This window comes from Oncorhynchus masou, chromosome 5, assembly GCF_036934945.1.
Source record: "Oncorhynchus masou masou isolate Uvic2021 chromosome 5, UVic_Omas_1.1, whole genome shotgun sequence".
Lineage (NCBI taxonomy): Eukaryota > Metazoa > Chordata > Actinopteri > Salmoniformes > Salmonidae > Oncorhynchus > Oncorhynchus masou.
The window spans coordinates 84584305-84605069 of NC_088216.1; the positions used below are offsets into that span (position 1 = coordinate 84584305).

Below are 20765 nucleotides of genomic sequence, written 5' to 3' on the forward strand. Positions count from 1 at the left end.
AACTCAATCACTTCGCAAAACAAGACTGTTCAGTGTGGCGTAGAGTAGTGATGCAGGGGTTGACTCGTAACACGTAGACCCCGCGGTTATATCCGCACGGCGGACGAGTTTAATAAGGTCTTTAAATATTGTGTTGCGACGGGTTGAATAAAGATAATACTTTTAAAAAATCCAATAAATGTATCATTCTTGTGCAATTTTTATCTATATTCTACGTTGAGGTTTTTCTTTGTTTATTTTAGGCTTTCTTAGTCGGGTTTTAGTGCATGAACCTAAACTTCAGGGCTTAATTATAACTGTACACGCGCCAAATAGCCTACACAGCCAATCGACTTAAAATGTTTTCGGGAACTGGCAGAAAAAAATTAACATCAGTCCACGGAGGCAAAAGCTACATTGTCGGAGTTTAATTCAATAAGACAAAAGCTGCAGAAGGAGAGTTGAAAATATTTGAAGTGGTAAAACAGGATGACAGCACTAGGTTGTGTGTGGTGATGATTGTGAGGCGCTGCTATACAAATTCCACAGTCACAAGACCAACTTCAAAATAGACCTATGGCACGTCAAGGGAACTGTGGACTACTGTTTCGATGGGTTAAATGGAAACTGAAGTCTGGACGATGACTGTAGGTCTATAACCTCTCACATAGCCTTAATATTAACTCATGCAGATTTAAGAATTTATTGCAGTAAAATGATACACCTAATGGAGACAGAATTTGGACTTGGTAACAGTGGCAAGATATGATTTATTTCTGCATCTTCAGAGAATGCAATGCTCAATTAGATACCATCTGAGGAGGTTTAGTCTTCATTATAAAAGCTGATAGTATTTCAATCACATAAAATATGCATCGTAGCTGAACTGAAATCTTTTTTTCCTTACAACCAGTCAAACTGATGTCATTTGGACATTTTGCACAGAAAAGCTTTCCCGGGTGGATTAATAGTAATTGTGGGCGGGTACGGGTGAACAAACAGCTGACCTGCTGGAGAAACAAATAGCTGACCTGCTGGAGAAACAAACATCTGACCTGCTGGAGAAACAAACAGCTGACCTGCTGGAGAAACAAATAGCTGACCTGCTGGAGAAACAAACAGCTGACCTGCTGGAGAAACAAACAGCTGACCTGCTGGAGAAACAAACAGCTGACCTGCTGGAGAAACAAACTGAGCTGACCTGCTGGAGAAACAAACAGCTGACCTGCTGGAGAAACAAACAGCTGACCTGCTGGAGAAACAAACAGCTGACCTGCTGGAGAAACAAACAGCTGACCTGCTGGAGAAACAAACAGCTGACCTGCTGGAGAAACAAACAGCTGACCTGCTGGAGAAACAAACAGCTGACCTGCTGGAGAAACAAACAGCTGACCTGCTGGAGAAACAAACAGCTGACCTGCTGGAGAAACAAAACTGACCTGCTGGAGAAACAAACAGCTGACCTGTTGGAGAAACAAACAGCTGACCTGCTGGAGAAACAAACAGCTGACCTGCTGGAGAAACAAACAGCTGACCTGCTGGAGAAACAAACAGCTGACCTGGAGAAACAAACAGCTGACCTGCTGGAGAGCTGAAAAACAAACAGCTGACCTGCTGGAGAAACAAACAGCTGACCTGCTGGAGAAACAAACAGCTGACCTGCTGGAGAAACAAACAGCTGACCTGCTGGAGAAACAAATAGCTGACCTGCTGGAGAAACAAACAGCTGACCTGCTGGAGAAACAAACAGCTGACCTGCTGGAGAAACAAACCTGTTGGAGAAACAAATAGCTGACCTGCTGACAGCTGACCTGGAGAAACAAACAGCTGACCTGCTGGAGAAACAAACAGCTGACCTGCTGGAGAAACAAACAGCTGACCTGCTGGAGAAACAAACAGCTGACCTGCTGGAGAAACAAACAGCTGACCTGCTGGAGAAACAAACAGCTGACCTGCTGGAGAACAAACAGCTGACCTGCTGGAGAAACAAACAGCTGACCTGCTGGAGAAACAAACAGCTGACCTGCTGGAGAAACAAACTGAGCTGACCTGCTGGAGAAACAAACAGCTGACCTGCTGGAGAAACAAACAGACCTGACCTGCTGGAGAAACAAACAGCTGACCTGCTGGAGAAACAAACAGCTGACCTGCTGGAGAAACAAACAGCTGACCTGCAAACAGCTGACCTGCTGGAGAAACAAAACTGACCTGCTGACCTGACCTGGAGAAACAAACAGCTGACCTGAAACAAACCTGACCTGGAGAAACAAAAACAAACAGCTGACCTGCTGGAGAAACAAACAGCTGACCTGCTGGAGAAACAAACAGCTGACCTGCTGGAGAAACAAACAGCTGACCTGCTGGAGAAACAAACAGCTGACCTGCTGGAGAAACAAACAGCTGACCTGCTGGAGAAACAAACAGCTGACCTGCTGGAGAAACAAACAGCTGACCTGCTGGAGAAACAAACAGCTGACCTGCTGGAGAAACAAACAGCTGACCTGCTGGAGAAACAAACAGCTGACCTGCTGGAGAAACAAACAGCTGACCTGCTGGAGAAACAAACAGCTGACCTGCTGGAGAAACAAACAGCTGACCTGCTGGAGAAACAAACAGCTGACCTGCTGGAGAAACAAACAGCTGACCCGCTCACCGCTAACATAGGCCTGTAGCTTAGGCCTAACTCTATCAGCCTACATTTCTTGTTGGCCTTTTATAAGCAAATTTCATGCAATTCTACTTCACTTAATATGATTGGAGACGTTAGCGGAATCTTTTTTAATACTACAAAAATTATAGGACAGCCTACTCTGCTGACACTGACAAACAGATCAATAAAATCTATGTTGTAGTATCCATATAAAATCTGTTGTAGTATCCATATAAAATCTATGTTGTAGTATCCATATAAAATCTATGTTGTAGTATCCATATAAAATCTGTTGTAGTATCCATATAAAATCTATGTTGTAGTATCCATATAAAATCTGTTGTAGTATCCATATAAAATCTATGTTGTAGTATCCATATAAAATCGGCCTACAAAAAGGGGAGACACAAATACCATATGACCGTCCATCTGACCTGGAGGAGGAAATTGTTGTCCAAAAACAAACAAAAGTGGTACAGACCAAAGGATAGGGACAGTGAATATGTACACTCACCAGGGATATGGCCGATGTTCTCCGCTGGTGCACATGAGAAAGGCCAATAAGATAATCGGACAGTTTCTTTTGAGGTCTTTTTGTGTTTTTTCCTACCACCTTTGGATTTGCCATTTTTTGTATTTTAGGATTTTTTCTTTATTAAATACACCGTCTTTCACTGCTTGTCTCATTTGCCAGGGTTGTTCCGGGTTTTGGTCAGTAGATGTTTTTTTTCACTGTCATCTCTTTACAGCAATAGCCATTTGTTTTCCAAACTGTTTTTACGCAATTGTATTGTTAAATATTGTGATACGCCTGGCAGGGGTCTCTTCTTTTCACTGACAGTCGCAACTCAACTATCATCTACATGGCATTTGGCCGCCAAAGTAGCGGGTCCTTCCGTCTGTAGCCTACGTGATTTAAAACAATCCACAGCTTGAACAAATTATCCTCTGCAGCCAAATCTTTCATTCTGGTGTACTAGCCTATTTTGATGTTATTTATGTATAGACAGGAGTAAGCTAATCAGGCTACATAGATGTTGGTAATTTAATTACATTTACTTTAGGGAAAGCTTAGCTTCCCCTAGCCTTTTGGACATGCAGCCTATGCCTTTTAATGCGGTATAAAATAAACCAGTCATGATGTTTTCATCTGATTGTCAAACAATCACTGAACTAAAGCACAACAGTCCCACTGTGCGCCTGCAAATTGATAAATGGACAGAGACATCTGTTATAAAATACCTAGATGTTTTGTAATGACATTCTACACTTGTCGCCTGAATTGATGCATCCACTGTTTTTCCGCAAACGCCAATGGTCTCCAGCTTGACAAAACGTAAGTGTTCTGTTCGAACTACAGCGCATTTTGAAGCGACCCATACGACCCGATTTCCAGTCAATTTTCTGATGTTTCATGCTGCTGACATAAATAATGGTGTATTAACTTGTAGGTTTTTTTTGGTCATTGATTTTGATAGGCTCACGTTTTACCCCCACTATTTATTTTTGCTGGGATGCCATATCGGATTGTACCACCTTACTTTCACCCCTGGGTCTGCCTGATATAGTTTTTTGGTCATGTTGCATTGATTTTGATAGGCTCACGTTTTACCCCCACTATTTATTTTGCTGGGATGCTATATCGGATTGTACCACCTTTCTTTCACCCCTGGGTCGGCCTGATATAGTGTATTGCTTTTAGCCTTATGTGCAGTGCCTCAGAGAGTGCTTGTGATGTCATCACCACTATATCAGTGGTGGAGTGTGTGATTTATGAGTGTCAGCCTCCCCTTAGCACTTCCTCTAAGGCTCCGTCCCCATATCTACTCCAGTGTACTACTTAGTCTGCAATCTATTGGCATGCATTCTAAGTAGTATGTTAGTGGTATGTGAGTGGTATGTGAGTGGTATGTGAGTAGCATGTGAGTAGTATGTTAGTGGTATGTTAGTAGCATGATAGTGGTATGCTAGTAATATGTAAGTAGTATGTTAGTGGTATGTTAGTGAGTTAGTAGTATGTGAGTAGTATTTAAGTTGTATGTTAGTAGTATGTTAGTGGTATGCTAGTAGTATGTTAGTACTATGTTAGTGGTATGCTAGTAGCATGTGAGTAATATGTAAGTTGTATGTTAGTGGTATGTTAGTAGCATGTTAGTGGAATGCTAGTAGTATGTAAGTAGTATCTTAGTAGTATATGAGTAGCATGTTAGTTAGTAGTATGTAAGTGAGTTAGTAGTATGTGAGTAACATGTAAGTGAGTTAGTAGTATGTGAGTAGCATGTTAGTTAGTAGTATGTAAGTGAGTTAGTAGTATGTGACATGTTAGTGAGTTAGTAGTATGTGACATGTTAGTGAGTTAGTAGTATGTGACATGTTAGTGAGTTAGTAGTATGTTAGTTAGTAGTTTGTAAGTGAGTTAGCAGTATGTGAGTAACATGTTAGTGAGTTAGTAGTATGTTAGTTAGTAGTATGTAAGTGAGTTAGCAGTATGTGAGTAACATGTTAGTGAGTTAGTAGTATGTTAGTTAGTAGTTTGTAAGTGAGTTAGTAGTATGTGAGTAACATGTTAGTGAGTTAGTAGTATGTTAGTTAGTAGTTTGTTAGTTAGTGGTATGTGAGTAGTATGTAAGTAGCATGTTAAATATATGTGAGTAGAATGTTAATAGTTTTATTTAGAAGTATGTATATATTATGTTAGTTTGTAGTATGGGAGTAGTATGTGAGCCGTATGTGAGTAGTATGTGAGCGGTATGTGAGCCGTATGTGAGCGGTATGTGAGCCGTATGTGAGTGGTATGTGAGCCGTATGTGAGCGGTATGTGAGCCGTATGTGAGTGGTATGTGAGTGGTATGTGAGCCGTATGTGAGCCGTATGTGAGCCGTATGTGAGCGGTATGTGAGCGGTATGTGAGCGGTATGTGAGCGGTATGTGAGCGGTATGTGAGCCGTATGTGAGCGGTATGTGAGCCGTATGTGAGTGGTATGTGAGCGGTATGTGAGCCATATGTGAGCCGTATGTGAGTGGTATGTGAGTGGTATGTGAGTGGTATGTGAGCCGTATGTGAGCGGTATGTGAGCGGTATGTGAGTGGTATGTGAGCGGTATGTGAGCCGTATGTGAGCGGTATTTTAGCAGTATCAACTGTCTGTTTGTACGGATATTGGAACCGAGACAAAATTCTGGAGTAACTCCGTAGATCCACCAGATTCTAGGTTTGGTAGTAGATGTCCCCACCTTCTCATATCCAGTACCTACTGACTAACGCTGCCAGTTAACACTCTTTATCTTTTCTTCAACTTTCACACGATGCCTCTGAAGCAGTTTTACACCACATGGAGAGATTTACCAGGTTGTGGGTTGATGTTCCCGCCTAGGGGTTAAGGTTAGGGATGATGTTCCCACTTAGGGTTAGGGGTTAAGGTTAGGGTTAGGGCGAGGGATGATGTTCCCGCCTAGGGGTTAGGGCGAGTGATGATGTTCCCACTTAGGGTTAGGGGTTAAGGTTAGGGTTAGGGGTTAAGGTTAGGGTGAGGGATGATGTTCCCACCTAGGGTTAGGGGTTAAGGTTAGGGTTAGTGCTAGGGATGATGTTCCCGCCTAGGGATAGGGGTTAGGGTAAGGGTTGATGTTCCCACCTAGGGTTAGGGGTTAGGGTTAGGGTTGATGTTCCAACCTAGGGTTAGGTGTTAGTGTTACGCACGCCTCTATGAAGAGGGAACGCAACACCCTGCTACAACTCAACTCTCCGTGAAGTGAAAAAGGTATGGACTGCAGGTGCGAGTAAGGATGACAACAGACAGAATGTGGTACCGTTTACAAGGACTTTATTCCTTTACACGGTAATATGGGGAAAAGGGGCTGGACGGAACCAAAGCAAAGAAAGTAAATCTCAAAGCCCCCCCCTCTCCTATCTTACCTGCCTAACCAATACTTACCTAATTTAGCACCACCTGGTGCCCTAACCAAAATACAGGGGGTGGTCCGCCCAGGTCTTACCTATTGTGCCTAGACAGTGAATATGCTACGGGTATATGTATGCCCGCGGGCCTCTTGTCTAAGCACTCCCTAGGTGCCTTCCCCTTCCCCCCTGGGAACAAATGAAACAGGAGAACAAATAATTTCTCAAACAAACTAAGAAACAAAGGACATCAAATAAGCTCTATCTGAGCAACAAACTCACTGCACATACCAACTGCTACCAACAACTAACATAGTAAATTATCCACAGCCATCAGCCTCCTCTCTCAGCAGTGATTCTCTATCACATTCAATCTCTCTGCAATGACCTCCCAGCCATTAACCTCCTGAACAGAACACTGGCTTTTATATAGCTTCAGAATGAATGTGTAACTGGAGACAGCTGTGTCTTGACGAGGGGGCGGGGTCAGCTCTCCAATTAGCCATGGAGTCGACCAATCAGCTGCTTGAGGGATTTCAGGAAGCCATTTCCTGAAATAAACACATGCAAGTACACAAACTACAACACAAACTGGGGAACGTAACAGGGTTGCAAAATTACAGTAACTTTCCCAAATTTCCCAAATTTCCCTGATTGGACAAATCTAGATTTCCTGCTTTTTCTCATTTTGATTCTGGGAATCTTCCATCCGGTATTTCTGGAAAACCTGGACATTTTTCTGAAAAAAAACACAGAATTTGACAAGCCTATTTCAACCTATACTACCCTGCTTCTAAAGTACCTGGTCCTTTAACTACCAGCTAGCACTGTTTAACTGCTCTTATTTCATGCATCAACTGTCACTCAGTGCTACATAAAATGCAGTAGTGGCTCCCTTACCAATTGACCATAGCCACTGCCCAAACCTAAAGCGGGATTGTTTAGGACGCATAATGTCCACATTCGAAGTTCCTAAACAGACAACACATTCAATGAGATCCAGGGAGATGGTTTCAACAAAAAGGTTTATTCTTCTTATATCAAACAAATAAATGATTCTCTAATCAACTTAATAGATTACTTGACATATATACTGTACTGTATGTCTGTAGTGTCAAGATTATACCGCTCCCGTGTCTAGCTAGGACTCCCCTCTTCCCTCGAAGGCCCAACTTCCTGCCTTCATCCTATCGTATCACTAACACACTTACCACAGTACAATGAATGAGCAAGAGGGGGAGCTAAAAACTACACGAAGAACAAAGGAATGTATCTCAATCAGGTTAAGATAAATCATAAAGGTACGTACCTAATATTTCAACATATACTTTCATATTTAATGTATTTACACAAACGTATACGGAGCGGGTCTTTTATACAAATATGTCCAAATCGGCTTTAACATAGACGATAGATTTACCAGAGTATGGCTAATGGTTCCACCACAGGTGGCACCTTAATCAGCTCATAATAATGTCTGGAACGGAGTAAATGGAAATGGAATGGAACACATCAAACACCTGGTTTCTGCGTGTTTGATACCGTTCCACTGACTCCGTTCCAGTCATTATTGTGAGCCGTCCTCCCCTCAGCAGCCTGCTGTGGTTCTGCCTGGACCTGTGACTGGCAGTGAGCACTCTTCAACTGATACACATGAGGCCTGTGAGTCAGTCAGTGTTATACAACATGTCGTTGAATTATATAACCCTCGTGTCACAGATCCACTTTAGTCATCCCACACATTCATCATTGTGTTCCCTTTTCCTCCATTCATGCCTCAATTTACTTCCTCTTGTCAGTACCAACAACGTTCAACTAATATTACGACGGCTGCTATTTTAGCTGCCACTGTAGTGATGAGCTAATGGTAACGATGAGCTAATGGTAATGATGAGCTAACTGTAGTGATGAGCTAATGGTATTGATGAGCTAATGGTAATGATGAGCTAATGGTAATGATGAGCTAACTGTAGTGATGAGCTAATGGTATTGATGAGCTAATGGTAATGATGAGCTAATGGTAATGATGAGCTAACTGTACTGATGAGCTAATGGTAATGATGAGCTAACTGTAGTGATGAGCTAATGGTATTGATGAGCTAATGGTAATGATGAGCTAATGGTAATGATGAGCTAACTGTACTGATGAGCTAACTGTAGTGATGAGCTAATGGTAATGATGAGCTAATGGTATCGATGAGCTAACTGTAGTGATGAGCTAATGGTATTGATGAGCTAATGGTAATGATGAGCTAATGGTAATGATGAGCTAACTGTAGTAATGAGCTAATGGTAACGATGAGCTAATGGTAACAATGAGCTAACTGTAGTGATGAACTAACGGTAACGATGAGCTAACTGTAGTGATGAGCTAATGGTAACGATGAGCTAACAGTAGTGATGAGCTAACTGTAGTGATGAGCTAACTGTAGTGATGAGCTAATGGTAACGATGAGCTAACTGTAGTGATGAGCTAACTGTAGTGATGAGCTAACTGTAGTGATGAGCTAACTGTAGTGATGAACTAACGGTAACGATGAGCTAACTGTAGTGATGAGCTAACTGTAGTGATGAGCTAATGGTAACGATGAGCTAACTGTAGTGATGAGCTAATGGTAACGATGAGCTAATGGTAACGATGAGCTAACTGTAGTGATGAACTAACGGTAACGATGAGCTAACTGTAGTGATGAGCTAACTCTAGTGATGAGCTAACGGTAACGATGAGCTAACTGTAGTGATGAGCTAACTGTAGTGATGAGCTAATGGTAACGATGAGCTAATGGTAACGATGAGCTAACTGTAGTGATGAACTAACGGTAACGATGAGCTAACTGTAGTGATGAGCTAACTGTAGTGATGAGCTAATGGTAACGATGAGCTAACTGTAGTGATGAGCTAATGGTAACGATGAGCTAATGGTAACGATGAGCTAACTGTAGTGATGAGCTAACTGTAGTGATGAGCTAACTGTAGTGATGAGCTAATGGTAACAATGAGCTAACTGTAGTGATGAGCTAACTGTAGTGATGAGCTAACTGTAGTGATGAGCTAATGGTAACGATGAGCTAACTGTAGTGATGAGCTAACTGTAGTGATGAGCTAACTGTAGTGAGGAGCTAATGGTAACGATGAGCTAATGGTAACGATGAGCTAACTGTAGTGATGAACTAACGGTAACGATGAGCTAACTGTAGTGATGAGCTAACTGTAGTGATGAGCTAATGGTAACGATGAGCTAACTGTAGTGATGAGCTAACTGTAGTGATGTGCTAACTCTAGTGATGAGCTAATGGTAACGATGAGCTAATGGTAATGATGAGTTAATGGTAATGATGAGTTAATGGTAACGATGAGCTAACTGTAGTGATGAGCTAACTGTAGTGATGAGCTAATGGTAACAGTGAGCTAACTGTAGTGATGAGCTAACTGTAGTGATGAGCTAACTGTAGTGATGAGCTAACTGTAGTGATGAGCTAATGGTAACGATGAGCTAACTGTAGTGATCAGCTAATTGTAGTGATGAGCTAATGGTAACGATGAGCTAACTGTAGTGATGAGATAACTGTAGTGATGAGCTAATGGTAACGATGAGCTAATGGTAACGATGAGCTAACTGTAGTGATGAACTAACGGTAACGATGAGCTAACTGTAGTGATGAGCTAACTGTAGTGATGAGCTAATGGTAACGATGAGCTAACTGTAGTGATGAGTAACTGATGATGAGCTAACTGTAGTGATGAGCTAATGGTAACGATGAGCTAATGGTAATGATAAGTTAATGGTATGATGATGAGCTAATGGTAATGATGAGCTAATGGTGAGCTAATGGTGGTGATGAGCTAATGGTAATGATGAGCTAATGGTAACGATGAGCTAATGGTAGTGATGAGCTAATGGTAATGATGAGCTAATGGCAACAATGAGCTAATGGTAACGATGAGCTAATGGTAACAATGAGCTAATGGTAACGATGAGCTAATGGTAGTGATGAGCTAATGGTAATGATGAGCTAATGGTAACGATGAGCTAATGGTAGTGATGAGCTAATGGTAACGATGAGCTAATGGTATTTTTGTTTTCCATCTTTAAAGCCAGGTAGGCTAGTTGAGAACAACCTGGCAAAGATAAAGCAAAGCAGTGTGACACAGACAACAACACAGAGTTACACATAGAGTAAACAATAAACAAGTCAAAAACACAATAAACAAGTCAATTACACAGTAGAAAAAATAAAGTCTATGTACAGTGTGCAAAAGGTGATGAGCTAATGGTGGTGATGAGCTAATGGTGGTGATGACCTAATGGTAATGATGAGCTAATGGTGGTGATGAGCTAATGGTAATGATTAGCTAATGGTAACGATGAGCTAATGGTAGTGATGAGCTAATGGTAATGATGAGCTAATGGTAACAATGAGCTAATGGTAATGATGAGCTAATGGTAACGATGAGCTAATGGTAGTGATGAGCTAATGGTAATGATGAGCTAATGGCAACAATGAGCTAATGGTAACGATGAGCTAATGGTAGTGATGAGCTAATGGTAATGATGAGCTAATGGTAACAATGAGCTAATGGTAACGATGAGCTAATGGTAGTGATGAGCTAATGGTAATGATGAGCTAATGGTAACAATGAGCTAATGGTAGTGATGAGCTAATGGTAACGATGAGCTAATGGTATTTTTGTTTTCTATCTTTAAAACCAGGTAGGCTAGTTGAGAACAACCTGGCAAAGATAAAGTCAAAAACACAATAAACAAGTCAATTACACAGTAGAAAAAATAAAGTATATGTACAGTGTGCAAAAGGCGATGAGCTAATGGTGGTGATGAGCTAATGGTGGTGATGACCTAATGGTAATGATGAGCTAATGGTGGTGATGAGCTAATGGTAACAATGAGCTAATGGTAACGATTAGCTAATGGTAACGATGAGCTAATGGTAACGATGAGCTAATGGTAGTGATGAGCTAATGGTAATGATGAGCTAATGGTAGCGATTAGCTAATGGTAACGATGCGCTAATGGTAGTGATGAGCTAATGGTAGTGATGAGCTAATGGTAACAATGAGCTAACTGTAGTGATGAACTAACGGTAACGATGAGCTAACTGTAGTGATGAGCTAACTGTAGTGATGAGCTAATGGTAACGATGAGCTAACTGTAGTGATGAGCTAACTGTAGTGATGAGCTAACTGTAGTGATGAGCTAATGGTAACGATGAGCTAATGGTAATGATAAGTTAATGGTAATGATGAGTTAATGGTAACGATGAGCTAATGGTAATGATGAGCTAATGGTAACGATGAGCTAATGGTGGTGATGAGCTAATGGTAATGATGAGCTAATGGTAACGATGAGCTAATGGTAGTGATGAGCTAATGGTAATGATGAGCTAATGGCAACAATGAGCTAATGGTAACGATGAGCTAATGGTAACAATGAGCTAATGGTAACGATGAGCTAATGGTAGTGATGAGCTAATGGTAATGATGAGCTAATGGTAACGATGAGCTAATGGTAGTGATGAGCTAATGGTAACGATGAGCTAATGGTATTTTTGTTTTCCATCTTTAAAGCCAGGTAGGCTAGTTGAGAACAACCTGGCAAAGATAAAGCAAAGCAGTGTGACACAGACAACAACACAGAGTTACACATAGAGTAAACAATAAACAAGTCAAAAACACAATAAACAAGTCAATTACACAGTAGAAAAAATAAAGTCTATGTACAGTGTGCAAAAGGTGATGAGCTAATGGTGGTGATGAGCTAATGGTGGTGATGACCTAATGGTAATGATGAGCTAATGGTGGTGATGAGCTAATGGTAATGATTAGCTAATGGTAACGATGAGCTAATGGTAGTGATGAGCTAATGGTAATGATGAGCTAATGGTGGTGATGAGCTAATGGTAATGATGAGCTAATGGTAACGATGAGCTAATGGTAGTGATGAGCTAATGGTAATGATGAGCTAATGGCAACAATGAGCTAATGGTAACGATGAGCTAATGGTAGTGATGAGCTAATGGTAATGATGAGCTAATGGTAACAATGAGCTAATGGTAACGATGAGCTAATGGTAGTGATGAGCTAATGGTAATGATGAGCTAATGGTAACAATGAGCTAATGGTAGTGATGAGCTAATGGTAACGATGAGCTAATGGTATTTTTGTTTTCTATCTTTAAAACCAGGTAGGCTAGTTGAGAACAACCTGGCAAAGATAAAGTCAAAAACACAATAAACAAGTCAATTACACAGTAGAAAAAATAAAGTATATGTACAGTGTGCAAAAGGCGATGAGCTAATGGTGGTGATGAGCTAATGGTGGTGATGACCTAATGGTAATGATGAGCTAATGGTGGTGATGAGCTAATGGTAACAATGAGCTAATGGTAACGATTAGCTAATGGTAACGATGAGCTAATGGTAACGATGAGCTAATGGTAGTGATGAGCTAATGGTAATGATGAGCTAATGGTAGCGATTAGCTAATGGTAACGATGCGCTAATGGTAGTGATGAGCTAATGGTAGTGATGAGCTAATGGTAACAATGAGCTAATTGTAGTGATGAGCTAATGGTAATGATGAACTAATGGTAACGATGAGCTAATGGTAACGATGAGCTAATATAATAATAATAATAATATAATTTGATGAGCTAATGGTAAGTCGATGCCACTACTTTTTTACATATGGGTGGTCCCAGCGGGAGATAATGGTAATGATGAACTAATGAGCCACACAGGACCCAATGGTAGTGATGAGCTAATGGTAATGATGAGCTAATGGTAACGATGAGCTAATGGTAATGATGAACTAATGGTAACGATGAGCTAATGGTAGTGATGAGCTAATGGTAATAATGAGCAAATTGTAGTGATGAGCTCATGGTAATCATGAGCTAATGGTAAGTCTCGGGGAGGACACTCTAACCACAAGGCCACTGAGTATAAAATACTAATAATAATATTATTGTAGAACCAGGAGGAAAACCAGGAGGAGCTATTGAACTTATTGCTTCATTATCCTCCAACGTGTTTCAGTCCTGCCGTCTTGAATCAAACTGACAGGACAGCCACAGCATGGCTTCTTGTAATAACCTGCATCAATCCACTTATCCGTGTGTTCGAAATTCAATCTGGAGTGCCAGAGTGCATTCAGAGTGCCCTCTGGGCATTTGTCAAATTCAGAGCGTTTTGCTCTCGGAGCGTTCAGGGCGCACACTGGAGTAGGGTTCATCCGAGCATTCTGGCCTCACAACGGCAGTCAAGCACCCAAGCTAACTGGCTAATGTTACCGAGCTTGCTAGCTACTTCCAGAAACAAATGAGAGAACACCTAACTCTGACCATTTTACTCCCCCTAGTAGAGCTGGTTAGGCTGCTTTCATGTTATCCAGAACTTTGGTGACTGTAACTGTGCAATTTAAATTCGCTTTTTTTGCCGACGTTTACGTTTACTGCCATATTCAATGGGTGTCGAGCGTTAGTAAATGAATCAGTTATTCAGCGCTCTGGCACACTCAGACGAGAGTGCTCTGAAATTAGAGTAGATAGCCAGAGCGAATTTACGAACGCACCCATATTTGTACAATATTTTTCTAAGCCATTGGAATGCATTGATGTGAGCCATTAAAACATACAAAATAGTGAAGAGTGAAAGCCTGTCATTATTTTTTATACACATTTTTTTCATACCTCTTAGCCTTGTTTTCCCTGTCTGTACTGTCTGTCCCTTGTCTCTGTACATCTCTTTGTCTCTGTCTCTCTTTGCCTCTCTCCCACTCTCCCTCTGTCTCTGTTCTCTTGTCTTCTCTTCTTTCTCACTCCCTCTCTCTCTCTCTGCTGTTTCTCTCACTGCTCTCTCTCTCTCTGCTGTCTCTCCTCTCACTGCTCTCTCTCTCTCTCTCTCTCTCTCTCTCTCTCTCTGCTGTCTCTCTCCTCTCGCTGATCTCTCTCTCCTCTTGCTGTTCTCTCTCTCTCTCTCTGTCTCTCTCTCTCTGCTGTCTCTCCTCTCGCTGTTCTCCCTCCCTCTCTCTCTGCTGTCTCTCTCCTCTCGCTGTTCTCCCTCTCTCTCTCCCTGCTGTCTCTCTCCTCTCGCTGTTCTCTCTCTCTCTCTCTCTCTCTCTCTCTGTCTCTCTCTCTGCTGTCTCTCTTCTCGCTGCTCTGTTTCTCTCTCGCCCTGCTGTCTCTCTTCTCTCGCTGTTCTCTCTCTCGACTCAGGTGTTCAGTGTCACATCTATGAACTGCTCTTCCACCAGGTTGTGTGTTTATTTGCCTGTAGGGTTTCATGTACTGCTCTCCTCTCATATATACTGTAGGGTTTCATGTACTGCTCTCCTCTCATATATACTGTAGGGTTTCATGTACTGCTCTCCTCTCATACATACTGTAGGGTTTCATGTACTGCTCTCCTCTCATATATACTGTAGGGTTTCATGTACTGCTATCCTCTCACACATACTGTAGGGTTTCATGTACTGCTCTCCTCTCATACATACTGTAGAGTTTCATGTACTGCTCTCCTCTCATACGTACTGTAGGGTTTCATGTACTGCTCTCCTCTCATACGCACTGTAGGGTTTCATGTACTGCTCTTCTCTCATACATACTGTACTATACACAACTCTCCTCTCTTCATTCCCTCCCCTCCCCTCTACGCTCTGTCTCACCAGAATAAAATAACTTGCACATGTTGTTTTGCCGTAACATCAGCTGTTGTTAAATGACTGTTGTTGAGCTGTGGGGGCCAATGACAGCTTCATGTACTGCTAAATGTAACACGTATTCCAATTCTTTATTGTGTTGCCACAGTTACACACACATCATTTTTTTACTCACACAGCACCTTCTTTCTTTGGTTGTATTGTTGGTATATAGTTGTATTTTAAATGTGTGTGACTGTCCTTGTCTCTCAGTGGGTTTTTTGTTACTTGTCATGTTTTGTGTTTTTTTTTGTGGACCCCAGGAAGAGTAGCTGCTGAAAAAAATCAAATATGGCTCCTAATAAAAAGACACCAGCCAGCCTCATTTTTTTTATTTAACTAGTTATTGTTTAGTTAAGAACAAATTCTTATTTTCAATGATGGCCTAGGAACAGTGGGTTAACTGCCTTGTTCATGGGCAGAACAACAGATTTGTACCTTGTCAGCTCGGGGGTTTGAACTTGTAACCTTCTGGTTACTAGTCCAACACTCTAACCACTAGGCTACCCTGCCACCCCTCCTAGTGACTGGAAAGTGTGATGTACTGTTCATCTAGCATGTAACATCTAACACCTGTACTTTCCCGTGGTCGTTGATACAGATACACCAGCCAGCCTCACAGTGACGCCATCATGCTCGACCACGAGGACAGTTTCTGGTGTCAGGCACTGGAAGACCTGGAGACCTGTGGACAGTCTGAGCTCCTCAGAGAGATAGAGGTATACTACCTTAACTTATCTGGTTAAAAATAAAGGCAAGCAATCCTTTACACTCACAGCCCCTGTCATCCCGTAATACAGGTTGAAAATGGTAGATTTGGCCTCCGTCTAAGTGTTGATGCGTTACGACAGCCTTAGGCTCGATCCCAGTGTCAAAGCCGGCCGTGACATCAAGTCCCATAGGGTGGCGCACAGTTGGCCCAGCGTCGTCCGGATATCAGTTAGCATAGAGTCTATTGTTACTTTATATATCAGTTAGCATAGCATCTATGGTTGCTTTATATATCAGTTAGCATAGCATCTATTGTTGCTTTATATATCAGTTAGCATAGCATCTATTATTGCTTTATATATCAGTTAGCATAGCATCTATTGTTGCTTTATATATCAGTTCGCATAGCATCTATTATTGCTTTATATATCAGTTAGCATAGCATCTATTGTTGCTTTATATATCAGTTAGCATAGCATATATTGTTGCTTTATACATCAGTTAGCATAGCATCTATTGTTGCTTTATATATCAGTTAGCATAACATCTATTGTTGCATTATATATCAGTTAGCATAGCATCTATGGTTGCTTCATATATCAGTTAGTATAGCATCTATTGTTACTTTATATATCAGTTAGCATAGCATCTATTGTTACTTTATATATCAGTTAGCATAGCATCTATTGTTGCTTTATATATCAGTTAGCATAGCATCTATTGTTGCTTCATATATCAGTTAGCATAGCATCTATTGATGCTTTATATATCAGTTAGCATAGCATCTATTGTTGCTTTATATATCAGTTAGCATAGCATCTATTGTTACTTTATATATCAGTTAGCATAGCATCTATTGTTGCTTTATATATCAGTTAGCATAGCATCTATTGTTGCTTCATATATCAATTAGTATAGCATCTATTGTTACTTTATATATCAGTTAGCATAGCATCTATTGTTACTTTATATATCAGTTAGCATAGCATCTATTGTTGCTTTATATATCAGATAGCATAGCATCTATTGTTGCTTCATATATCAGTTAGCATAGCATCTATTGATGCTTTATATATCAGTTAGCATAGCATCTATTGTTGCTCTATATATCAGTTAGCATAGCATCTATTGTTGCTTTATATATCAGTTAGCATAGCATCTATTGTTGCTCTATATATCAGTTAGCATAGCATCTATTGTTGCTTTATATATCAGTTAGCATAGCATCTATTGTTGCTCTATATATCAGTTAGCATAGCATCTATTGTTGCTTTATATATCAGTTAGCATAGCATCTATTGTTGCTTTATATATCAGTTAGCATAGCATCTATTGTTGCTTCATATATCAGTTAGCATAGCATCTATTGTTGCTCTATATATCAGTTAGCATAGCATCTATTGTTGCTCTATATATCAGTTAGCATAGCATCTATTGTTGCTCTATATATCAGTTAGCATAGCATCTATTGTTGCTCTATATATCAGTTAGCATAGCATCTATTGTTGCTCTATATATCAGTTAGCATAGCATCTATTGTTGCTTTATATATCAGTTCGCATAGCATCTATTGTTGCTCTATATATCAGTTAGCATAGCATCTATTGTTGCTCTATATATCAGTTAGCATAGCATCTATTGTTGCTCTATATATCAGTTAGCATATCAGTTAGCATCTATTGTTGCTTTATATATCAGTTAGCATAGCATCTATTGTTGCTTTATATATCAGTTCGCATAGCATCTATTGTTGCTCTATATATCAGTTAGCATAGCATCTATTGTTGCTCTATATATCAGTTAGCATAGCATCTATTGTTGCTCTATATATCAGTTAGCATAGCATCTATTGTTACTTTATATATCAGTTAGCATAGCATCTATTGATGCTTTATATATCAGTTAGCATAGCATCTATTGTTGCTTCATATATCAGTTAGCATAGCATCTATTGTTACTTTATTTACAGTGTATTCGGAAAGTATTCAGCATTCTAAAAGGTTTTAAGACATTTCTGCATATTTATTAAAAATAAAAAACATATACCTTATTCAGACCCATTGATATGAGACTTGAAATTGAGCTCAGGTGCATCCTGTTTCCATTGATCATACCTGAGGTGTTTCTACGACTTGATTTGAGTCCATCTGTGGTGAATAAAATTGATTGGACATGATTTTGGAAAGGCATATCTATATACGGTCTCACAGTTCACAGTGCATGTCAGAGCAAAAACCCAATTGATGACAGGAAAAAAATATTAAATTCATTTTAGAATAAGGCTGTAATGTAACAAAATGTTTTTAAAAAGTCAAAGGGGCTGAATACTTTCCTTATGCACTGTATGTAATTCAGGGCTCATCTGTAGAATAGACCTTGGTCTCAGTATGACTCCCTGATAAAATAAAGGTTCAATAAATAAAAAACTACACTATACTATACTCTACTCTACCATACTCGACTCTACTCTACTATACTCTACTCTACTCGACTCCACTTTACTCTACTATACTGTACTCTACTATACTGTACCATACTCTACTATACTCTACTCTACTCTACTATACTCTACCATGGCCGACTCTACTATACTCTACATACTCTACTATACTATACTCTACTATGCTCTCCTCTACCATACTCTACTGCACTCTACTATACTATACTCTACTATACTATACTCTACTATACTATACTATACTCTACTATACTATACTATACTCTACTATACTCTACTCTACTATACTCTACTATACTCTGCTATACCATACACTGCTATACTATACAATACTCTACTGTACTCTAATATACTATACTCTACACTACTCTACTCTACCATGATATACTATACTCTACTCTACACTACTCTACTGTACTATACTCCACTATACTGTACTCTACTCTACTATACTCTCCTCTACCATACTCTGCTTTACTATACTCTACTCTACTCTACTTTACTCTACTATACTATACTCCAATATACTCTACCATACTCTACTATGCTCTACTATACTATACTCTACTATGCTCTCCTCTACCATACTCTACTTTACTATACTCTACTCTACTCTGCTCTACCATACTCTACTATACCATACTTTACTATACTATACTCTACTATACTCTACTATACTATACTATACTATACTATACTCTACTCTACCATACTCTGCTATACTATACTATGCTCTACCATACTCTAATATACTCTGCTCTACTATACTCTACTCTACCATACTGTAATCTACTCTACTATACTATACTCTACCATACTATACTCTATTCTGATTTGTACTCTACTCTACTATTTCCTCTACTCTACTCTTTACTATACTCTACTCTTTACTCTACTCTGCTCTACTCTTTAATCTACTACACTCTACTCTACACTTTGCTCTACTCTTTAATCTACTCTTTGCTATACTAAACTCTTTACTCTACTCTTCACTTTACTCTACTCATTATTTCACTCTGCTTTTTTATTCTACTCTTTACTCTACTCTTTACTCTACTATCTACTCTACTCTTTACTCTACTCTACTCTTTACTCTACTATCTACTCTACTCTACTTTACTCTTTACTCTACTCTACTCTTTACTCTACTCTTTACTCTACTTGACTCTTTACTCTACTTTACTCTTTACTCTACTATTTACTCTACTCTACTTTACTCTTTACTCTACTCTTTACTCTACTCTTTACTCTACTTGACTCTTTACTCTTCTTTACTCTACTCTTTACTCTACTTGACTCTTTACTCTTCTCTACTCTACTCTTTACTCTACTTTACTCTTTACTCTTCTCTACTCTACTCTTTACTCTACTTGACTCTTTACTCTTCTCTACTCTACTCTTTACTCTACTTTACTCTTTACTCTACTCTTTACTATACTCTACTTTTTACTCTACTCTTTACTCTACTCTACTCTTTACTCTACTCTACTCTTTACTCTTTACTCTACTTTACTCTTTACTTTACTCTACTATACTCTACACTTTACTCTTTACTATACTCTACTCTACTTTACTCTTTACTCTATTCTACTCTTTACTCTACTTGACTCTTTACTCTTTACTCTACTCTACTCTTTACGCTACTTGACTCTTTACTCTTTACTCTACTCTACTCTTTACTCTACTTGACTCTTTACTCTACTCTTTACTCTACTCTTTACTCTACTTGACTCTTTACTCTTCTTTACTCTACTCTTTACTCTACGTGAGCCTTTACTCTTCTCCACTCTACGCTTTACTCTACTTTACTCTTTACTCTACTCTTTACTATACTCTACTTTTGACTCTTTACCCTACTCTACTCTTTACTCTACTCTACTCTTTACTCTTTACTCTACTCTACTTTACTCTTTACTTTACTCTACTATACTCTACGCTTTACTCTACTCTTTACTATACTCTTTACTATACTTTACTCTTTACTCTACTTTACTCTTTACTCTACTTTACTCTTTACTCTACTCTACTCTTTACTCTATTTGACTCTTTACTCTACTCTACTCTTTACTCTACTATTTACTCTACTTGACTCTTTACTCTACTCTTTACTTTACTTTACTCTACTCTTTATTATACTCTACTCTACTCTTTACTATACTATACTCTACTCTTTACTCTACTCTACTCTTTACTCTACTCTTTACTCTTTACTATACTCTACTCTACTCTTTACTCTACCTTACTCTTTACTTTACTCTACTATACTCTACTCTGCTCTTTACTCTACTCTTTACTCGATTCTTTACTCTACTCTTTACTATACTCTACTCTACTTTACTCTTTACTCTATTCTACTCT

At 39.6% G+C, this 20765-nt stretch overlaps 1 protein-coding gene across 1 annotated transcript in view; it reads left to right on the forward strand.

The window, feature by feature from the left end:
- Positions 1-20765, forward strand: part of LOC135528102 (glutamate receptor-interacting protein 2-like) — a gene marked incomplete at its 5' end in the record, with an annotated part of 51780 nt that overhangs the window by 14537 nt on the left and 16478 nt on the right. Inside the window, one exon of the mRNA XM_064956913.1 lies at positions 15840-15957. Coding sequence (XP_064812985.1) covers positions 15840-15957 — 118 coding nt within the window. The remainder of the gene's footprint in view (positions 1-15839; positions 15958-20765) is intronic.